The 19,205-nt window shown below is 43.1% G+C and overlaps 3 protein-coding genes across 4 annotated transcripts in view; 2 read left to right on the top strand and 1 right to left on the bottom strand.

Annotated features, from left to right (window-relative positions):
* The window catches only part of LOC110017121 (uncharacterized), a 55,857-nt gene extending 54,918 nt beyond the window's left edge, over positions 1-939 (bottom strand). Inside the window, exon 1 of the mRNA XM_078944992.1 lies at positions 806-939. The gene's annotated coding sequence lies outside the window, so the exon portion shown is untranslated. The remainder of the gene's footprint in view (positions 1-805) is intronic.
* Positions 94-8,218, top strand: e2f8 (E2F transcription factor 8). Of its 2 annotated transcripts, none has more exons than XM_011487365.2 (13): positions 94-384; positions 1,391-1,591; positions 1,670-1,820; positions 1,910-2,224; positions 2,878-3,039; positions 3,238-3,375; positions 3,473-3,673; positions 3,752-3,833; positions 5,011-5,485; positions 5,604-5,870; positions 5,955-6,078; positions 7,170-7,480; positions 7,633-8,218. In XM_011487365.2, exons 2-13 carry the CDS (start codon positions 1,421-1,423, stop codon positions 7,798-7,800), a joined length of 2,565 nt encoding a protein of 854 aa, XP_011485667.1. In that variant the 5' UTR covers positions 94-384; positions 1,391-1,420; the 3' UTR covers positions 7,801-8,218. The 2 variants fall into 2 exon arrangements, with proteins under 2 accessions (XP_011485667.1, XP_020567421.1); XM_020711762.3 differs by lacking the exon at positions 94-384 and adding an exon at positions 812-949.
* Positions 8,219-10,373: 2,155 nt separating this feature from the next.
* On the top strand, positions 10,374-18,283 carry csrp3 (cysteine and glycine-rich protein 3 (cardiac LIM protein)). The gene is made up of 6 exons (XM_004066820.4): positions 10,374-10,493; positions 13,352-13,473; positions 14,679-14,850; positions 15,664-15,793; positions 17,788-17,881; positions 17,964-18,283. Exons 2-6 carry the CDS (start codon positions 13,362-13,364, stop codon positions 18,035-18,037), a joined length of 582 nt encoding a protein of 193 aa, XP_004066868.1. The 5' UTR covers positions 10,374-10,493; positions 13,352-13,361; the 3' UTR covers positions 18,038-18,283.
* Positions 18,284-19,205: the final 922 nt, after the last annotated feature.

Below are 19,205 nucleotides of genomic sequence, written 5' to 3'. Positions count from 1 at the left end.
CGCTTTTGTGGAAACTTTAGCTAGCTTGTTTTCTACAAGCACTTGAAGGAACTACTGAGAAACTTTGTTTACGCCCCACCCCTTTGAGTGACGTGTGTGCGCATGTTCAGATTAGGCGGGTCGAATCGAATGTGAGTGGTCAGTCCTACTGCCGGGTAAAGTTTTTCAAAACTCCAGCCAAGTTGATCAGCGGGCCGCCCTTTGATAGCAAAGAGGAGTACAGAAAGCTTACTAGGACTTACTTACAAACACGTATCTGCTCTGTTCGGAGACAATCAGTTCTTGAGAACATTTACTTTAACCACATAACGTCCACCAGTGGATGCGCAGGATTTCCAGCGGGAATGGGAAGCCTTTGAGAAAGAGACGTCGTGGGCTTCTTGAGTAAGTTGGATTACGTTTGTCCTGTAAACGTTTAGAGCTTGTTCTTACATCTAGCATGAACTGTAGGAATTTGGGGTGGCAGCGTGTTAATAATACCGCCACCTAGTTAGGCGGATCGCGCCACCAGTTGTAGCTTAGTGTTTTTTTTCTAAAGTTATTATTTCTTCGGGGTACAGCGGTTGTAGTGTAGTGGGACCGGACTGACCGGTTCTCTGTTTCGTTAAGATATTCGGTGAGCGCCCTTCGTGACCAAATCTAAAGTTTGAAGTAGTAGTAAGTTTGAAGCCTGTGTCGTTTAAAATCCCGCCGTATTTGGTTATTGGTGGAATTACTGCTTCATCAAATGCGTCAAAACACGAGGGAAATCGCTGTTTTTTCACCACAAGGTTGTTCCGCGCCAAGGATTTCAAAAACAGTTTACCTGCGCGGGACACCCTCCACTTCCTCTGCGCCGGCTCGTGCCGCTCTTTCATTGGCTGCTTGGCACAAAAAGGGCGGGACTCTCTCGTCCGTTAGCCCCGCTGATTCGACGGAGCTTGCGTCACTTACCGCCAATATTAAACTGGTATTTGGATATGTTTTTATAAAGGTTTTCTGTTACTATTGTAACACAACGAGTAGTGTTAAATTGATATTATTATTTGAATTTTACTTTAATAAAATAGACTGTTTCAAGTGCCAATTTTAAGTGTTACATGGAGGCTACTCTGGTGTAACCTTGTGAGTGAAGTATTAGATTTAAGTTAATCTATTTTACAATAATATAAAGTTGTTTTAAAATCAATACAAGCAGATGAAGAAAATCCAGTTGTACCTCACATTTTTGTCTTTGTGTGTCTGTACGCTTTTTTCAATAGTAACAAGGTCGTTTCCTGTTTGTGGGATGAATAATTTTTTTTTTATTATTCTGATGGGCTTAAATTGAAAACATTGTTAATAGCAATGTCTGCAGATTTCTTTTTGTATTTTTCACTACACTAATAGAAATGATGTGACTCTTGTGCAGTCTTCTTAAGGACCTGACAGCTGGAGAACAATGGGTCCCCTTTCCACACCTAAGAAGGGGATAGAAGCAGGTTCTGTTGATCCCTGGACTCCAACTTCCAACCTGAAAATACTCATCAGTGCTGCAAGTCCAGAGATCAGGAACAGAGAGAAAGAGCTGTGTTTGGACCCTGAGGATCGCGACGCTCTTGACCCGACGCTGGTATGCAGTTTTGCTTTGACCCCTTACAGTTACAATGTTCACGGTGAAGATTTGTACTCATCTGTCTTTTTGTGGCAGGACTCTGAAAACGGAGAAGAATCAGAGAAAATGATCAGTAGAAAAGATAAAAGTCTTGGATTGCTGTGCCGTAAATTTCTGGCCCGGTACCCAGATTACCCCAAATCAGCCCTCAATGACATCTGCCTGGATGATGTGGCCACCGAACTGAGTACGCATTTTGATTCATAACGATGAACTACATTCAAAATGTGAAAATGTTTTAGCTTTTTGAGCATGTTTGGTTTCCTTTTCCTGCAGATGTAGAGCGCAGACGCATCTATGACATCATGAACGTGTTGGAAAGCCTTCATATGGTGAGCCGTTCTGCAAAGAACCGTTACTCCTGGCACGGCCGGACCAAGCTGGAGGAGACGCTGGCCATTTTGAAACAGGTTGGCGAGGAGCAGCGCTACGGCCAGCAGATGCAGCAGATCCGACAGCGCCTCCTGGAAAAGGAGTTTGAGTCTGATGGCGAGGAGAAGGAGAACGCGGTGGCGGCTGCCGTGGAGGACTGTGAGCACGGACAGAAAGAGCTTTACTTCGTAGAGCTTCCAGGAGTTGAGTTTAAAGCCGGTGAGATGGGACAACTTTGAACTCCTCAAAACTCTCAATAGAAAGAATAGATGTCAAAAATGTTTTTATCATCCATTGATCTATTTTCAAAGCGTTCCCAGTGGTCTTTTAAGCTGTTTTTAGCCATAATCAAAAAACCTGTGTCGTTCTTTAGGGCATAGTTTCTGCAGAGCAGCAGGAGTTCATTAGAGATTCACTTCTGAGTCGTCTGAGCTGAAATCTGGATCTAAACTGTACGGCTGGATAGCTCCAATAATGCTCACCATTTTTGTTGCACTGCTAATGTTAGGTTGGGGTTGTGAGGGGCTGAAAGTTAGCTACCGAAAATGTAAACTAAACTAAGATGGGAAATGCGACCAACCACAGATTGCAGACAAATTTCCAATAAGCTCTTGCTGCTCTGCAGAAACTATGTCCTAGAAAACGAAACAGGATTGTGGCTTTTGCCCAAAAACGACATAATCATAGGTAAAAGTCCACTGGGAACACATTAAAAATAAATCAAAAGATGAGCGAAGTGGGAATTTAAGATGTTTTCAAATCATATTTCAAACTAAACTTTGCATCTCCTTAAAACTTTGGAGAACGTTCTCCTTCTAAGGATCTGTTTGAGCAGCCTCTTGATTTCCTGACTTCTGTTTGGTTGTTTCCAGCCTCTGTAAACAGTAGAAAAGACAAATCTCTGAGGGTGATGAGTCAGAAATTCGTCATGCTCTTTCTGGTGTCAAACCCTCGAGTGGTTAGTCTGGACGTGGCGGCCAAGATCCTGATAGGAGAAGACCACTCAGCAGATCAGGACAAGAACAAGTTTAAGAGTGAGTTCCTTAAAAGTCGACTGTTTTCACTGAAGCTTTGACCTCAAACTCCTCTCTAGGGTAAAATATATGTAGAGAGAGAGATGGGTGGATGTATACATTTAAGTCACGTATTTGCTCAGTTAAAATGTCTGATTTGTAACCTTTAGTGTGACATAAGGCCACACAATACAGAACCTAATAATGATGTGTTTGCAGCAAAAGTGCGGCGACTGTACGATATAGCGAATGTGCTGCGAAGCCTGAAGCTCATCGAAAAAGTTCACGTGACAGAAGAGCGGGGGAGGAAACCAGCCTTTGAATGGGTCGGCCCTGAAGAGTTTCCGCAAATTCAAAGTACGCGATGTTAGATCATCGCTTGGTTTCACATTTACAAAGAAAAGTTTTTCTTGAAAAGTAACCTCCTGTACGTTATGTTTGTCTCCTGTTTCAGAATCCATGGCAGAAGGCAGGAAGAAAAGTGTGTTTCAGCCCTGCGCCTCCGTGGAAAACTGTGCCAAAAACCTCTTTTCATCCACTGCCACCAAGCGCAGCTTCACCCGGCACCCCTCCCTCATAAAGCTCGCCAAGAAAATCCAGGATGACCGGCGCAAGATCAACTCCGCCCCCAGCAGTCCTGTCAAATGTGCCCTCAGTAAGTACAGATGTTTTTCAGGCCTCCAACAGCAAAAGCTCTGATAATAACACTCTGTTTCTGTTCTTCTGCCTCCAGGTGACTGTTCCAACACGGGTGTTCCTAATAAAATGGCTCAGCTTGCTGCTATCTGTAAGCTTGAACTGGCCCAGGAGTCAATGTAAGTTGCTTTAACCGTCACATGTTTGAGTTCCTTGATTAAATCTGTTGGTTTACCTGCAGGTGAAAAATAAAACAAGTTTTTATTTAAGAACCTTTTTCTAATCTAGAACTAATCCGCAGCTAGTAGGACTTGGAGATCTGGAAAACAGTCAGGGTGGTAGATCTGGAAGACCAGGAATGACCAGGCCTGGTTTTGTGTATCTGTGTGTATTTATCACCTCACAGTAGCAAATAAATCCAGCCTTTGGTGAGAACAGATCCAAAGCAGGGTAACCCCACATCATCTTTTGATGTATTTATTTAGTGTTCGCAGTGAGCTTCTCTTTCATTTTCTAGGACATAATTTCTGCAGAGCGGCAGGAGTTCATCAGAAATTCAGTGTTGTGGACGGGACAGCTGACATGTAGAAACCCAGCCCACTTATAGCTTACAGCCCCTCACACCTAACATTAGCGGTGCAGCGGAAATGGTGAGCCGTATTGGAGTATCCAGCCGTACAGTTATGATCCAGATTCCAGCTCAGACGAGGAAAACAAAGATGCTTATTTGTCTGCAAGTGGATGCATCAGAATGGAGCGGAGCAGAGAGACTGTGATCACAAGCGTTATTTTTACACTCTGTCATAAATACAAACAGCTTTTATTTTGTCTGCTCCTGATTAACATCAGTTTGAATGAATATTCAGAAATGCCGTTTGAAGCTTAATTTTCATTATATATGACCTCCATTATGAGAATAAGGTCACAAGAACATGTTAGAAACACCAAAAACAGCATTTTCATTAGAGCGGGTCTTGAACACCGGAGCTATCACCAGTGGCACCTAAACAGCACAAAAGCTTTAGCGCTACCAAATCTTGTCCATCGGCCACATGATTAATGTGAATCTGCGGATTTTGACGCTGAGAAAAGCAGCTTGGCAAATCTGCTTTGCACCAATATGGTTCCTCGTCTGAATCGACTGATTTATTTTGAATGTGTACGGACTTGACTTCACCCCCCCCCCCCCCCCCCCCCCCCCCACACACACACACACACTTCAGAACCTGCTAGAATTACTTTAGCTGCCTGATCGGTTGAAAAGTTACGGCAGTTGGGGTTAAATGAGGAGTTTGCCAGCAGTTGCTTCTTTATGATGTCGTATGTGTGAAATATCTGTCTGTACTTCTGTTCCAGACCTGCAGAAATTCAACCTGCAGCTGCTGAGAGGCTATGGTCACCCACTTCCACGGATCCACCTACGGCGCCTCCTTTAGTACCACAGGACCCTAAAGCCGGCGCCCACCCAGTCACCCACACGCCTCTAACCAGACCGACCGCTGGCTCCTTCACATATATCCCCTCACAGTGCTCGCCGCTGATTCCCGTCATCTTACCTCAGCAACATGGAAGTGGACCCTACGCCGTCTATGTGCACCCTTCCGCCCTCAGGCCCAATCCTCAGGCCAGGCCGCAGCCGACCAGCCTAGCTGTGCGCTCCATGACCTTTGAGGAGAAAACGGGCCACAGCCCACCTGATAGTTACGCATCTAAAAGCCCACTAGTTCCCGCCATGGCGGATGGGAGCCCCTCTTCCCTAAAACGGCTGTTTTCAGACGCCGCTTCGGACAGCAGCCCCTCAAAAGCCAAGAAACCTGACCCCAACTGTAAGGTAAAAGAAACCGCTCAGCATGACTTCTGTCCTGTTGTAGTTCATCATATTTATCTCGATGTTTGCATCTAGATCACATACATATGTGAACACACAACTGTCTGTCAATCTTTTGTAGGACTCGTCTACAAAGCTAGGCAACATCTTGCAGGCCCACCTGAAGTCCCGCCGTGGCGGCTGCCTCACCAGTCGTCCGTCGCCTCGCGCCCTCCACCTGGACCCAGAGTTTCTGAACACCCCCGGGGGGGCTTCAACCAATCAAACACTAGATCAGAGCTTGGAGAACCTCCTAGACAAAGACGACAGGGCGACCAACTCTGACAGCGAGGCTGGATCAACGCCGGTCCGAACAGTACCCCTCATCTCCGGACAAATCCACACTGAGGTGACCAACAGACACATGCGTGAAGATCCAAATTCAAGGACGGGTCTCTATAAATCGGATGCTCTTTCTACTCCACCCATTCAGACACTACTCCCGGCAGGATACTTGATTCCAATTTCCCAGCAGTCCTTCAACTACAAGGAAGGCTGTGGAGGAGAGACCAGCAAGGCTCAAACTCCAACCTACATCTATCAAACTCCCACTGCAGGTACGTTTCTAAATCCTGCAACAAAGTGTCCAGTTTCTTTGCTGAAAACTGCTAATATGACACATTTTTAGTCTTTTGAAATGACAAAAAGCTTTGAAAGGTGATCAATTCTTAAAAGAAGCTTAGTTTTGTTTTTGACTGCATCTCATGAGGAACAGTCCAACATCCGAATGAGGTAAAGTGGCCAAAATGAGCAAATCCACTAAAGCTACGTTCACGCCGAACATGAGTCCGGCCTCAGGGGTGTCCTGTTTCAGTGTTCACCCTTTAACATTGGAGTTTTAGCTTCAGTGTTTACATTCTTCTGTCTACCGTAACTCTTTAACCATTGAGGCAATCAGTGAAATCAGCTAATTCTGGTGCAAAGAAAAGTGTCTTTATGGTATTGCATTGCGGCGTGAAGCCAATTTGAAAAGCTGCTTTTCAGCTACTTTGATAGTTTTCTTATTTGTATCTAGACAATTATAAAAAGATCCTCTAAAAGTTTTTCTTTCCCTCAAATGCGAGTCATCAAACTGAGTCACAGAGAGATGGAAGTAGCGCCGAAAGCGGCCGTAATTCAGGCGGAGGTCCCAGATTGTGAACCTTACCACACTGAGGAAATCTCTATAAAATAAATAAACCTGATCCCTCAACATCATCCATCTTCCATGCATTGAAGGCAATATAAATATACATTTGATCAGAAGATTGCCGCTTTGGTTTCCGCCTCACCCGCCCATATGGCAAAGTGTCCTTGGGACCCCACGTTGCTCCTGGTGGTTATTGGTTGGCATCAGTATTTGAAATTGTGTTTGTGTGATTGTGATGAGTGTGAAGCGCTTTGGGCCTTCAAAAAAAGGTAGTTATTGATGCCCCCTTGTAGCGACGAGGCTAAAAACCTTTGGTGGTAGCTCCACCCACACACGTCCAGAGCGTCAAGTTCCAGAAAAGATTTTTGGACAGAAGTCGAGCAGTGAATTTGACAGGTGGCGGCGGCAGGCGCAGATTTGATGCACAAATCGTTTGTGATGTGAACACAACACTACAGTAATAGTTGTACCATTTCTTTTCCCTCATGGAATGACGCAAACCTGCTGCTTCTCCAACAGCTGCAACACCTCCTCAAGCCCAGGAGGCGACGCCCACCAGCCTTTGTCTGCACAAACCCACTGCTTCCCCCCACACCGTGCAGCACCCCCACCGTCTGCACAGCCCCAGCCCCGCCATCCTGAACTTCACCCTGCAGAACCTGGGCCTGATCTCCGGTCCCGGAAATGCCACGCCCACCCAGCAGACTCCAGAGCGCTCCAGCACCGTATTGAGTCCCATCTCTACGCTACAGCAGCGGGGGCTGGTCTTCATCAAGCCCGGATCCCCCGCGACCATCCAGCAGCCTGTGACCCTGATCAGTGTGCAGCAGGTAAGAGTCAGAAACACCTGGAGGCCCGTCTACTCCACTTTGCTATAAGTTGTAGACTTATAGTCCTCCCGATTTCTGGCCTGAATTTCTTTAGGAAAAGCAAAAATAAAACTAAAGCGGCTGCATTTAACCAAACACTGTCTGTTGTCCAGCCTTTGATGAGCACCCCGAAAGGAGCTGCCCTCCCCCAGCACAGCTTCTTCCACACGCCGGTTTCCCTCTCGCCTCTGGCTGCCATGGTAACCAGCAGCAGACAGCCAGCAACCCGGACTATTTACGTCCCGCAGAGGAAGCTGGACGTCCATCCGGAGGATTCCTGAGGAGCGCTCTCTGTGAGAAGGGGGCACCAGCACTTCTCAGCATTTGGTGGCCTCTTGGCTGTCACTGCAGCTTGGACTGTAGCTCTAAATTGTAAAAAAAGACAAAATAACATGTTTGGATGCTCATGAACACTATCGCCAAGCTCACGTTTCCCGGGAATCATATTAGAATCCCTCTGGTGGGTGTGACGGCTCCACACTGTGATTTATTTTCTCTTCAGTCATTTCAAAAAGTTGAATATTAACATCAAATCACACCACTGTTTGAAAAACTCTGGTTACTTTTTTCTTGCACAATCCTAAAAGTCAACTGTTGGTAAATATGACATTTTGATGGGTTTAATTTATGATGGGTGACCTTGTTTCAATGTCTTGTAAAATGCAAAATAAATGTCAATGATTTTGTAGAAATGTCAAATCGCTTCTTTATTTTGCATTGAAGTATTTTTTACTACAGTGCTGTATTTTTTAAATATAAAAGAATTAAAATTATAATCTGAGATGTACTGAACCTGTTTACCAATAACAGGATTTTCTTGGTTAATGAAAAAGTTGTCAAAATAAGAGCCTGTAGTTGGCCATATATGTTTCAGAAGGCATAACTGCCATAGAAACAAACTAAGATTAAAGAAATTCTCAAGTACCACAAAAATTGGTTAAAACCTCCTCTTCCAACCTTTTATGTTTTGAGTTCTTCCATTGAAAGAAGATGCTTTTAACCCATTTTCCTGTATCCCTTGTGCTATCAAAGGCACTTTAACATTGGGAATGGGGTCATCTAGACCCACTAGAGTCTAGACAGTGCGCTGAACCTTTTTTCTTCAATGATTTTTGATCTTCACTGGTCTCCACGGTTTACATGAAATCCTCTCCACCTTTATCCACCTTTGTCATGGTAGGGAGAACACGTCAATGTAAGGGTGGGGTCATCTGGACCCCATAAAATAGCAAAAGGGGTATATGAGTGAGTGTGATGTCATCCATAAAAATGCCTTCTGGCTCCAACCAAATGAAGACCATTCAGTTGACATTTTTTACTGCCGGCACCGCCGTGTTGGAGCCACTAGAGGTTAGTAAACAGTGGTTGGTCTGAGTCATTGTTTCTATGGCAACCACTCTCACCAATCAGGAGGGAGCTTGCTGGAAAGTCACACAGCTACTTCTTGAAAGTGGGCTACAAGAAATCTATCAGTCAAAGGTTTTGACGGGGGGGCAAGCAGGCTCCGCCTAGATTTATTGAGACATCTGATTGGTCTTTATAATTTGAATAACTTGCACTACAGGGAAAAAAAGGGATTATCAAGATCAAGGTTAAGAAAAGGTATCAGATCAAGAATTATTCTGACCAATAGAACGACTGAGTAACAGCAGTTTGTTTCTCTATAGACCTCTATGGGATTTTGGCTTCCTGGAGGCAGCAGGTACTTCCTGTTTGGAAGGCCGGGGGGGAGGGGTCACTCAGTCCAATTCCCTTATACAGTCAAGGGTGTAAACAGACCAATAAGGTAGCCACAATGAGCAAAGCTGCAGTTTCACTCTAAAAATGTCTAAAAGTTGTTGTTTTTTATTGCTACAAAAGTCCACTGTATTCTATAGATTGACAGTTAATTTAATGACCATCCATCTATTTTCCAAATTCCCTGAAGCCCTTTCGGGTCACAGGCTGCTGGAGCCTTTTCCAGTTAATGTTGGGTGAAAGCGAGGTAAACTACAGACAGGTAGTCAGTCTGTTGCAAGTCACACATTCACATTCACACTCAAAACCTGTAGAGGGAGGTGAACGTCAGTGTTGCTCAGCAACAGCCACGAAACATCACAGCTCTAGAGAAGATCTGCATGGAGGAATGGACCAAAATTGCAGTTACAGAATAAACTCAGTGAAGACCTACAGGAAACCTTTGACCTCTGTCATTAACAACCAGGGTAACAATACAAAGTATTGAAAAGAACTTGTATTGACCAAATACTTCTTTTCAAATCCATTCAATGGGATTTCCTAGATTCGTTTTAAACATTCTGTCTCTCATAGTTGTGTTTCCATGATGAACATTATAGACCTCTTATCTTTTAAGGTTAAATAACTTGCTGAATCTATGTTTCTCATTAAGAATTCAATTTTTTTCTCCCTAAATTTTTGAATTCCACTTTTTTATCCCAATGTATCATTTGGATGTGTACAAGAAGGTTTTTTATAGGAAAACGTAAAAAAGCAAAGTTCACTTTTAGTTTAAAACGTTTCTCTACAAAGTCTAGAAAAGTTTTGTAGACTCACAGGTGTGACAGTCAAAAACAAAACCATTTCTGTTCTAGAACAGTAAATAAGAGGATGCCTGGAGGAGAATACTTTCCACAAACTCAGCAGCAGTTTTTGATTCCTGTAAAACAGTGTTTCTTTAGGCTTGCAGCACAGTCTATGTTTATACCATGATACTGTGGCATTCAGGGCAGATGGCCTTTGAGCCACAGTTATCAAGTCAGAGCTCCCAGCATGGGTCAGTGAATGCAGCACAAATGCTCCAGTGGCTGATGTTCAAGCCTTATTCAGATAGGGATAAAGGGTCAGGGGGGCCTCCTCTCCGTCACATGTTATTTTGAGAGGATAGTTTCATCAAGGCGTTGCCAGAGTGCTGCTGATGTGAAGACGGTATTTAAACCTCTCTGTCATAAGCAAAGCACTCTGACAGAGACTACAGGTAAGGCGCATGTCTCTTTCTCTTCAAGCTTATCTTTTAGAAGCATATTGCAGTCCATTGGAAATAGCACGCTCAATTTAAGTTTTCTCTTCATAATGACAACAATTTCCTGATTTTTGACTTTTCTGCTTCATGTAAAAACCAAGATTACAGTTCATTTTCAGTTGAGGTCTATCTTTGTCCCTGATAAAACCACAGGATTTGCTGACTTACCATTCATTGTATGATGTCAAAATGATGATTTTATTTTGAAATGCACTTTTCCAGCCCTGTGACGTGTCAGATACCTCTGATAGGAGGTGAGAGCCCAAAAACCAGACGAGAAGCCTCAGTTCAGCAACGTGGCTCTTTCAGGTTTCACAAAAGTCTATGGATAACTGATGATGCGTCAAAACTTAATATAAATATTGTGGCTTAAATGGGAAAAACATTTTGAAAATTACATAAAACCACGGAACTAAAGAAAGCAGTTTTTTTTACTTAGAGAATAATTAGTTATGATCTCCTTTTGACTACTTTTGTTAAGTCTAAACTAAAGCATCAATCCATCCATTTGTCTAACCTGCTTAATACCATGGGGTTGCTGGAACCTATCCCTGCTACTGTTGGCGAAGCAGGGTACATCCTGAACAAGTCCCCAGTCTGTCTCAGGGCCAAAGTAAAACATACAGAATATATTTTAAAAAACTAAGACTAAAAACACTTTTAATGATTAGGGAATAAATAATTAAAAAATGTGAAAAGTCAGAAAAACAATGACGGAGAAACAAAGCAGATTGATGGCAGCAACTTAGAAACATCTTCCCTCAGTTACGTATTTAAGGCGGTTACAGCTTTTAGGGATGACTTCAGAATGGCCCATTTCTCCTTCGCTCAGTATTTTTTTCTCCCTGTATTGTTAAGACAGAAAATTCCTGGTTTCTGGCTGAACTCAGGTCCTCAGTGACCTGAGTTCAGCCAGGTGAGGGTGGGAGCTGACTGAGCAGTTCTTTTGGAGCTCTCTGACTTTAGTCACGACTGCCCTTACGGGTGGATACAGGCTGTCTGCCAGCGAAAAATGGGTGAACCTGTGCGGGGCATGCAGGTGCCCTGCACAAAATTTTAAGATTGTTGACCACTTGGACTACTCGGTCAGCATGGTTTTTTTCTACGGGCATGATATAGGTGACATTTCACTTCCCCCTTCCAGCAAGGAAGGGGGAAGTAGGTGAGATGCAGGCATGTACGATTTTTCATTAGTTGAACCATCCAAATCCTGCTCGGCCCACGAGGAGCACATTAGTGCTGTCCACGTGAGAAGTGCATGCAGCCTAAATTGTAGAATTGAGGAAATTAGACAAAGTGTGGTTTGTAAGCATTCCACTGGCTTCCTATGGGCCGTTAGGTATTATCTGCACACCCCGTGCCTGCAGCATTTGCATGAGTCGGTAGGGGTCCAGGTACTCCCACCTTACTAATGATTAGAGTTTGGCGTAAGGACATCGTACAACAGCATCACCCTAAAGGCCTGTTCACACCGGGACGAATTTCGCCGGCGATTTTCGCCGACGTTTAACGCCTCGTGACTAACAAAGGGCACCAATGAGAGTGTGCACACCGACGGGAAAAAACGCCACGCGCCAAAGCGTCAAAAAAAAAAACGCCTCGGGTTCGTTTTTTTTTTTCGACGCGTCGAAATCTATTCGACCAATGAGAATGGCGCTTTTGCACACGTGTCTGGAGCTTCTGAAGTTACAGTAAAACACAACTTGGGGGCGCTCAAACACAAAACTGCCTTGCTGAGCACACATACCAGCGAAGAAGATAGACGCCAAGTAGCGTCTACACTGCCGCAAAGAAATAATGACGGATATTCTTAAATATCCCCTTACCAAGTACCAGTTGGAGCTACTGGTGCTTGAAATATTCATGTTTTCTTTGTATTATTCTGACAAGCGCGTAAATACTTGCTCTCTTCTTCTGAGTGAAAAGCGACTTTAAGAATCGTAAAGTTGCGCAGCGCCACCTTGTGTACAGGAGTATTTCTGTTTACATTAAGCGCCATCTAATGTCAGGGAATGAAATTGCATGTTCGCTCGGCTCACCGTCAGCGAAAATCGCCTGGGTGTGAACACAAAAAACGTGGCGAAAAACGCTGGCGAATAACGCCTGGCGAATATTCGTCCCGGTGTGTACGGGCCTTAACTTTGGTGCAATTTACATTATCCTTATGAAACTTCACGATACGCCTACCACACACACACAATCGGACAATACATTTTTATGACTTCCCTTGAGGTGGGTGTATGACACACCCGCACTCCCTTTCAGATGCAGCCGTACCTCCCTACGACCCTCTATGTCTCAGATAGAGATGGTTTGGACACGTTGAGAGGAGGGACAATGGTGATGTTGGGAAAAGGATGCTGAGCACAGAGAGGAAGACCAAAGAGGAGGTTCATGGATGTAGAGAACAGGAGGACATGGGGGTGGTTGGTGTAAACGAGGACAATGCAGAGGAGAGGATTAGATTTAGGCAGAGGATTCAATGTGGCGCCCCCTTCAGGGACTTTTTCTTCATCACACTATTTTTTGCTTGACAAACCGACACAAGATGTTGCACCAGCATGCGGGCCTCCACTGCTTCAGGCTCAGAACCATGGCCTCAAACCTGGAGCTCCTTATTCTCATCCCAGTCCTGTTATGCTCAACTGAATATTTTTGGCATGAAATCAGAAAAAATAATGTCACTCACTAAATCTTTTAAGGTTTTTGTGTGTCACTGCTCTGCTTAGAACTGTCAAGACGCCCAAAGCACAACTACTCCTGAATTTAAAAAGAGTTTGTAGACTAATACGATCGTTTGTCTTTGTTTCAAGCTGCTTTGGGATGCCTAACTGGGGAGGAGGAGCTTCCTGTGCAGCCTGTATGAAGACTGTGTACCATGCTGAGGAGATCCAGTGCAATGGGAGGAGCTTCCACAAAACCTGCTTCATCTGCAGTGAGAAAATGTTCTTTGTTGCAATGGTTTCACTTGTCAGTGTCTCATCTGGTAGAAATATTTCCCCAGGATTTGATCAAAGTTCATTGTTGTCTCAGATCAAAGAGAAAAATTAGAAATATTCTGGACACTGTTTTAGAGCTTCTCTCATCTAAAATTTCCGTCCATTTAATTATTTAAGTGTTTAATTAGTTTATTATGAGTTTTTAAATTTTTTCCCCTCACTTTCAGTTTAGCATTTTATGTCTTGATTATTATTGTTCTGTCCCGCAGGAGTCCAATATCACTTTGTGTTCACAATTCTTCTTTCTTACAGTGTGATTTAGCAAAAATGTAACCCCCAGCACATATTCCAAAACTCACCAAAATTTGCACGCAACTAGTACCCAGTGAAAATGATTTTTGGGAAAAGTGAACCACCCCCTCACACACACACACACACGAAAAAATGACGACATAATTGTGGGCGAAACCGTAAAAAATGGGGTCAAAAATTCTTTGACCCCATTCATTATCTCCCAGCAGACGTGTTGGGGAGATCCAAAGGAGGTTTTAAAATTATTAAGGGATGGACACGGGACCTACGGTTTGGCGGCCATTTTGTGGCAAAGTGTCAAATTTTGTGATTTTCACATTTTCCTGCAATATAGGGAAAAAACTTTTGTTTAAGCAATCTTCAGAAAATTTCACACACATATCACTAGCTTCAATCTCCAACCACAACCAAAGTTTCATTGACCTTTGACCTCAGGAAGACGTAGTCACCTTGAATATTCAAAAAAAAAATCCTTTTAGCAACGCTGTAAATTCCTCCTGCGGGTTTTTAAACCTTCTGCAACCAAGCTTTTGCTAAATCTCTGTATTAATTGAACACTTGCTTGTGCAGAGACATTAACATTCTGGCTTGTTAGGTAACTGGATAACCGACTGACATGTTGTTCCAGTGGAAACTCTAAAAGACCTTTTCGATAAGCTCATCCATCGGCTAAGTGGTCATCTTTTCTCCAGCATTTACCTCACACTCCTCTCTCTTTCTACAAATAGCAACACAAGACATCATGTGTTGCTGTTCCATGATAAAAGCAGCTGGCTGTCAGCTTTATTTAACTTCCATTACCCCCTTCATGGCATTCCTCACTCAGGGTAATGGAGTGATTCCTCTGTGCCAGGTTTCATGAGGGACTATTCATGTTACTTTCATGCAGTGAGTTGCAGAAAAGGGCTGGACAGTACCACCGTTGCAGCCCATGACTCAGAGATTTACTGCAAGACTTGTTATGGCAAGAAGTATGGACCAAAAGGCTATGGATACGGTCAAGGAGCAGGAGCTCTGAGCTCTGATCCTGCAGGACCGGAAGAAGACCTGCAGCCACAAGAGTACGTAAAGAAGGTTGATTGCAGAGCCCTGTTTATATTTTACTGTAGATATAAACAAAAAAAAAAGACCATTTGGTGGAGGAGCTCTACAAACCTTTTCTTTGGCTGTTACCATGACAGCAAACACTTCAAACTATTGACTGTAGATGAGAACTGGACGGAGTGACCCCTCCCCCCTGGGGTTCCAAACAGGAAGTACCTGCTGGCTCCAAGAAGCCAAAATCCCATAGACTTCTATAGAAAAACTAAACAGCTGTCAGTCAGTCTATTGGTCATAACTATTGTTGGTCTGATCCTTTTTTTAACATGTTCTTGATCCTCATTTTTTAAATGACATTTTCCTTTATGGCAAGTTATTCAAGGTATAAACTGACTAGTCAGATGCCTCAATAAAGCATGAAGTATCTGCAGGCCCCCATGTCCAACGTTCAAAACATTTGATTGACAGATTTCATGTAGCCTACTGTCAAGTCAAAGGTGTCAATGTGTTTTGTGTTTCAACAAGCTCCCTTCTAATTGCTGAGAGTTGTTACCATAGAAATAATGATTTAGACTGACTCAGACCAATCACTGCTTTCTGACGTTGTCTGGGTTCATGGTGGCGTCTGTATCGAAAAAAATGGCGACTGAATTGACTTCCTCTGGTTGGAGCTGGGTGACGTCATCCTCACTCCAGTTCTCGTATACAGACAAAGCTTCAAACGGGACATCTGAACTTTAGCTGATCCGTTTCATGTTTTGCAATTGTAACCAAAGATGCAGAGTCACATGTTCGTTCTTTAAAACCTAACTGGGCCCACCATTTTTGTCTAGATCTAAGCCCCGTCCGGTCTCTTCCAACCCCAGCACCAATAAGCTTTCACAGAAGCTTGGGGGATCAGACCACTGCCCCCGCTGCTCCAAAGCTGTCTACGCAGCAGAGAAGGTGATGGGAGCAGGAAAGGTAAACACTCCCTCTGACTCCGGATGTTTTCGGTCTATCAGTATTTTTATGTGCATTTACAACAATCCCCAGAGCTAACAGTTATTGATTCCAGCAGCTTTCATGTTCCTCCTCCAAACCAAAAGGTTTTGGAACAAACACGTAGAGAAAATTCTCAACTGCTGAATGCAACCAAAACATATACAAAAGTCATTAGCACACTCTGTGAAATTAATCTTGTTCCAAGTCTTATTTATCAGACACACATAATTTTTCATAATCTGGTACAGATTTTCAGGAATTCCAATCCTAAATCTTTTTTCCTGCACACACACACGCTCACACAAACACACACTCGTTTAAGATGACCAGACAGTTTTAGTGGCTGGAAGCCGACACATGTGATCCAAACTTCTCTGTTGACGAAACCCACAATGCTCAAAGAGATCATTTCTGACCAAAGAATTATTTGATGCAAATGAAAACCCTACTTTACTTTGAATTAATGTAAAACAGCAAATAAAAAACATGACAAAGTCAGCAAATCCTTTTTTTTCATATGCTGAGAATTTTGGCAGATCTGGCAGATAAAAGTGTAAATTTTGAACATAGGGAAGTATCAGCTAATTAGAATTAAAGTGTTTTTAAATATAGTTTTCTGCTGTTCTGGTGGAGCTCTTTGAACGTGGACCCCAGAGGATTTTCTCAGAGGGTTGGAAAACAAAGAAACGTAGACAAGTACGGTATGTTAAAGGCATCCCTGGCCTCAGCCAGCTGTGTGGGCCACTTCTCGTGACCAAATGGCTCCATCTATCTCCGGTTTGGAGTATTTCAGCTCTTGGACTTTGAGACCAGACTGTCTGATACTCCTGCACATTTCTCTCCAGTGACAGTAGGAAAACTGTTTGATACTTGATATCAAAATAAAATAAATACTCTTTGATGATGATCAAAGAGTATAGATTTGATGATTTGACAGTGTTTCAGTTTTCAATGTAGTGAAGTTTAAAATATTTTCCAGGTTGTGAAAGCAGAAAAATCCATCAGTCAGATGTGTAGAGTTAAGTTAGATTTTTTATTTTCTGGAATATGCATACAGTAAGCCATTTGTAAATTGTTGTACTTGTATGTGATTGCTTTAAATTGTGGGATTTCATTACCTAAACTAGTCTTTTTGGACCTGTAAAGCTAAAGAAAAATAGAGTTATTAAACGATGAGAGGTAAAAAAAAAAAAAGTGTAAAAATTACCTCTGAAGAAGGAGAGGCAGAAATGTCTCACAAATGAACGAATTTGGTTTTCTGCACTGGTTTGAAAAACCTTTTTTTACCCACTTAGAAAAAAATTGTGTTTTTAACAACTTCTTGTGGCATTTTTTCATAAGATGGACATTTATAAATAAAATTACCAGTAAGCTTAAGAGCTAAGAGTATTTCTTTACACATAAAACTGTTGTAAAACAGAAGCAGATGTGGAAAAACGTTTAAATTCTTTTGAAAAAGAGTGTATTTGTGATGTATAAAATCCACTTAGTGTGCCACAGTTTCCCTGCTCTGCTTCATTCTGATTCATCTACTTCCAGACAAATAGATCCATGAACGTCATTGTTTTCCTCGTCTGAGCTGAAATCTGGCTAAAACTGTACTGCTGGATAGCTCTGATATTACTTACCATTTTTGCTGCAGCGGTTAATGTTAAGGCGGGGGTGTGAGGGGGCTGTAAGCTAGCGGGAGAGAGTGTTAACAGATAGACAATGGGAAGTGGGGGCAGGCTTACTTGGCGCCAACAGTCCCACCCACGACTCAGAGGTGAATTTCTGATCGACTGCTGCTCTGCAGAAATTATGTCGTAGAAAACAAGACAGGTTTCTTGATTTTTGCTAAAAAATAATAATTAAAATGCCATTGGGCACTCTTTTGAAGGAAAAAAATATGATCGGAGTGGGTCTTGAAATGGTACTTGTCAGATGAAAAATCAAACAATCCAACTTGCGTTGCCATAACTTTCTGTGTACAGGCGTGGCATAAAACCTGCTTCCGCTGCGCTCTCTGTGGCAAAAGCCTGGAGTCGACCACAGTGACTGACAAGGATGGAGAGCTGTACTGCAAAGGTTCGTAGAGAACATCCATTTGTTGGTCTGAAGAAACGCTGCCTGGAACTCAAGGAGCCGTCTGATCTTATTTCCTTTTCAGTTTGTTACGCAAAAAACTTTGGTCCAAAAGGCTTTGGATTAGGAAACGCTGCCATGTTGGAAGAACGAGAGTGAACCCCGTAGGACTGCCGTCTTTGTGGAGGCACGTCCTTCACTTTAACACCAGCTAATGATCGCTACACCAGACAAAGAGCATTCAAGACAGAAATGTCTCTAAGTGGATTCAATGAATGAAAAAAAAAGTTTCAAATGCAAACTGAGATCTTTTTTAGAGTCCAGAGTGGGTGGAATATGTTTGTTGCATGTTGTCCCAGCTAGTAGCAGCACAATGGATTACATCATTAAAGATGCTTGCTACAATCGGTTCAGTCTTCCTTTAATCTGGGGTCATGTGTGAAAATCAATTACAGATATTATAGCAATAAGTGAACAACAAAATGTAACAGCCATCCAAAGCCAAACTCTATAAATCATTAAGCTGAAACTAAGTAGCTAAAAACATCAGGGAGACTGGGAGGAAGGTGGTCAGTGTGTCATCTGGAATGCGGAAAGCAGATAAGGAGATGTGGGGGTGGAATGAAGAAGTTCAGGGGTTGGGTGTTAAGAGGAAAAGGTTTGCTCAGAAAAAGTGGGACACTGAGAGGACCGAAGACAGTAGCAGAGAAGATGCAGCACAAGTTGAAGGTGAAGGTGAAAAAATACACTAACAAAGGCCGTGTTAAAACTTGCAGTTCTGACACAAAGGAGGAAGGGAATAATCTGTACAGGTGAGGCAGAGTAACAGAAATGGAAGGATGTGCAGCAGGTCAGGGGGATCAAGGACAAATGGTAAAATGTTAAATGGCGTAGACGTATATAGCACTTTTCAAAGGTCCAAAGGGCTTTACAGTCACATTCACACACACATAAACATACTGATGGCTGCTCCATTGCTGAACACCGGCACGAACCTATAACCGCCGGAGAAAACGTATGGTTCAGTGTCCTGCTCAAGGACACTTCAACACATGGGCAGGCAAGGCAGGAGCCAAACCTACAAACTTCCGATCAGATAGTTGATGAATCAGAAGAATACCATAAAAAAAGGAGAAGAGGTGGACATTATAGAACAGGAAGCACCAAAGATCAACCAGGATAAAGTGAGGAAGAGATTGAAGAGAATGAAGAGTGGAAAGGCTGTTTGTGTTGACAACTTACCTGTGACGGTATGGAGGTGTTTAGGGGGAGTGGCAGTTGACCTTCTGGCTGGAATGTTCAACAAGATCTCGGAGAGTGAGACAAT

Source organism: Oryzias latipes, chromosome 3 (genome assembly GCF_053564925.1).
Source record: "Oryzias latipes strain Hd-rR chromosome 3, Olatipes_Hd-rR_3.1".
Classification (NCBI taxonomy): domain Eukaryota; kingdom Metazoa; phylum Chordata; class Actinopteri; order Beloniformes; family Adrianichthyidae; genus Oryzias; species Oryzias latipes.
The sequence above is the reverse complement of the archived record's forward strand: the minus strand, read 5'-3'. Positions and strand labels throughout refer to the sequence as shown.

Coding starts and splice junctions, on each gene's coding strand:
- e2f8 (XM_011487365.2), top strand. CDS start 1,421: ATGGGTCCCCTTTCCACACCTAAGAAGGGGATAGAAGCAGGTTCTGTT. Junction 1,592..1,669: donor ACGCTCTTGACCCGACGCTG/GTATGCAGTTTT, acceptor TTTTTGTGGCAG/GACTCTGAAAACGGAGAAGA. Junction 5,871..5,954: donor CCGGACAAATCCACACTGAG/GTGACCAACAGA, acceptor CCACCCATTCAG/ACACTACTCCCGGCAGGATA.
- csrp3 (XM_004066820.4), top strand. CDS start 13,362: ATGCCTAACTGGGGAGGAGGAGCTTCCTGTGCAGCCTGTATGAAGACT. Junction 13,474..14,678: donor CAAAACCTGCTTCATCTGCA/GTGAGAAAATGT, acceptor ACTTTCATGCAG/TGAGTTGCAGAAAAGGGCTG. Junction 14,851..15,663: donor GAAGACCTGCAGCCACAAGA/GTACGTAAAGAA, acceptor ATTTTTGTCTAG/ATCTAAGCCCCGTCCGGTCT.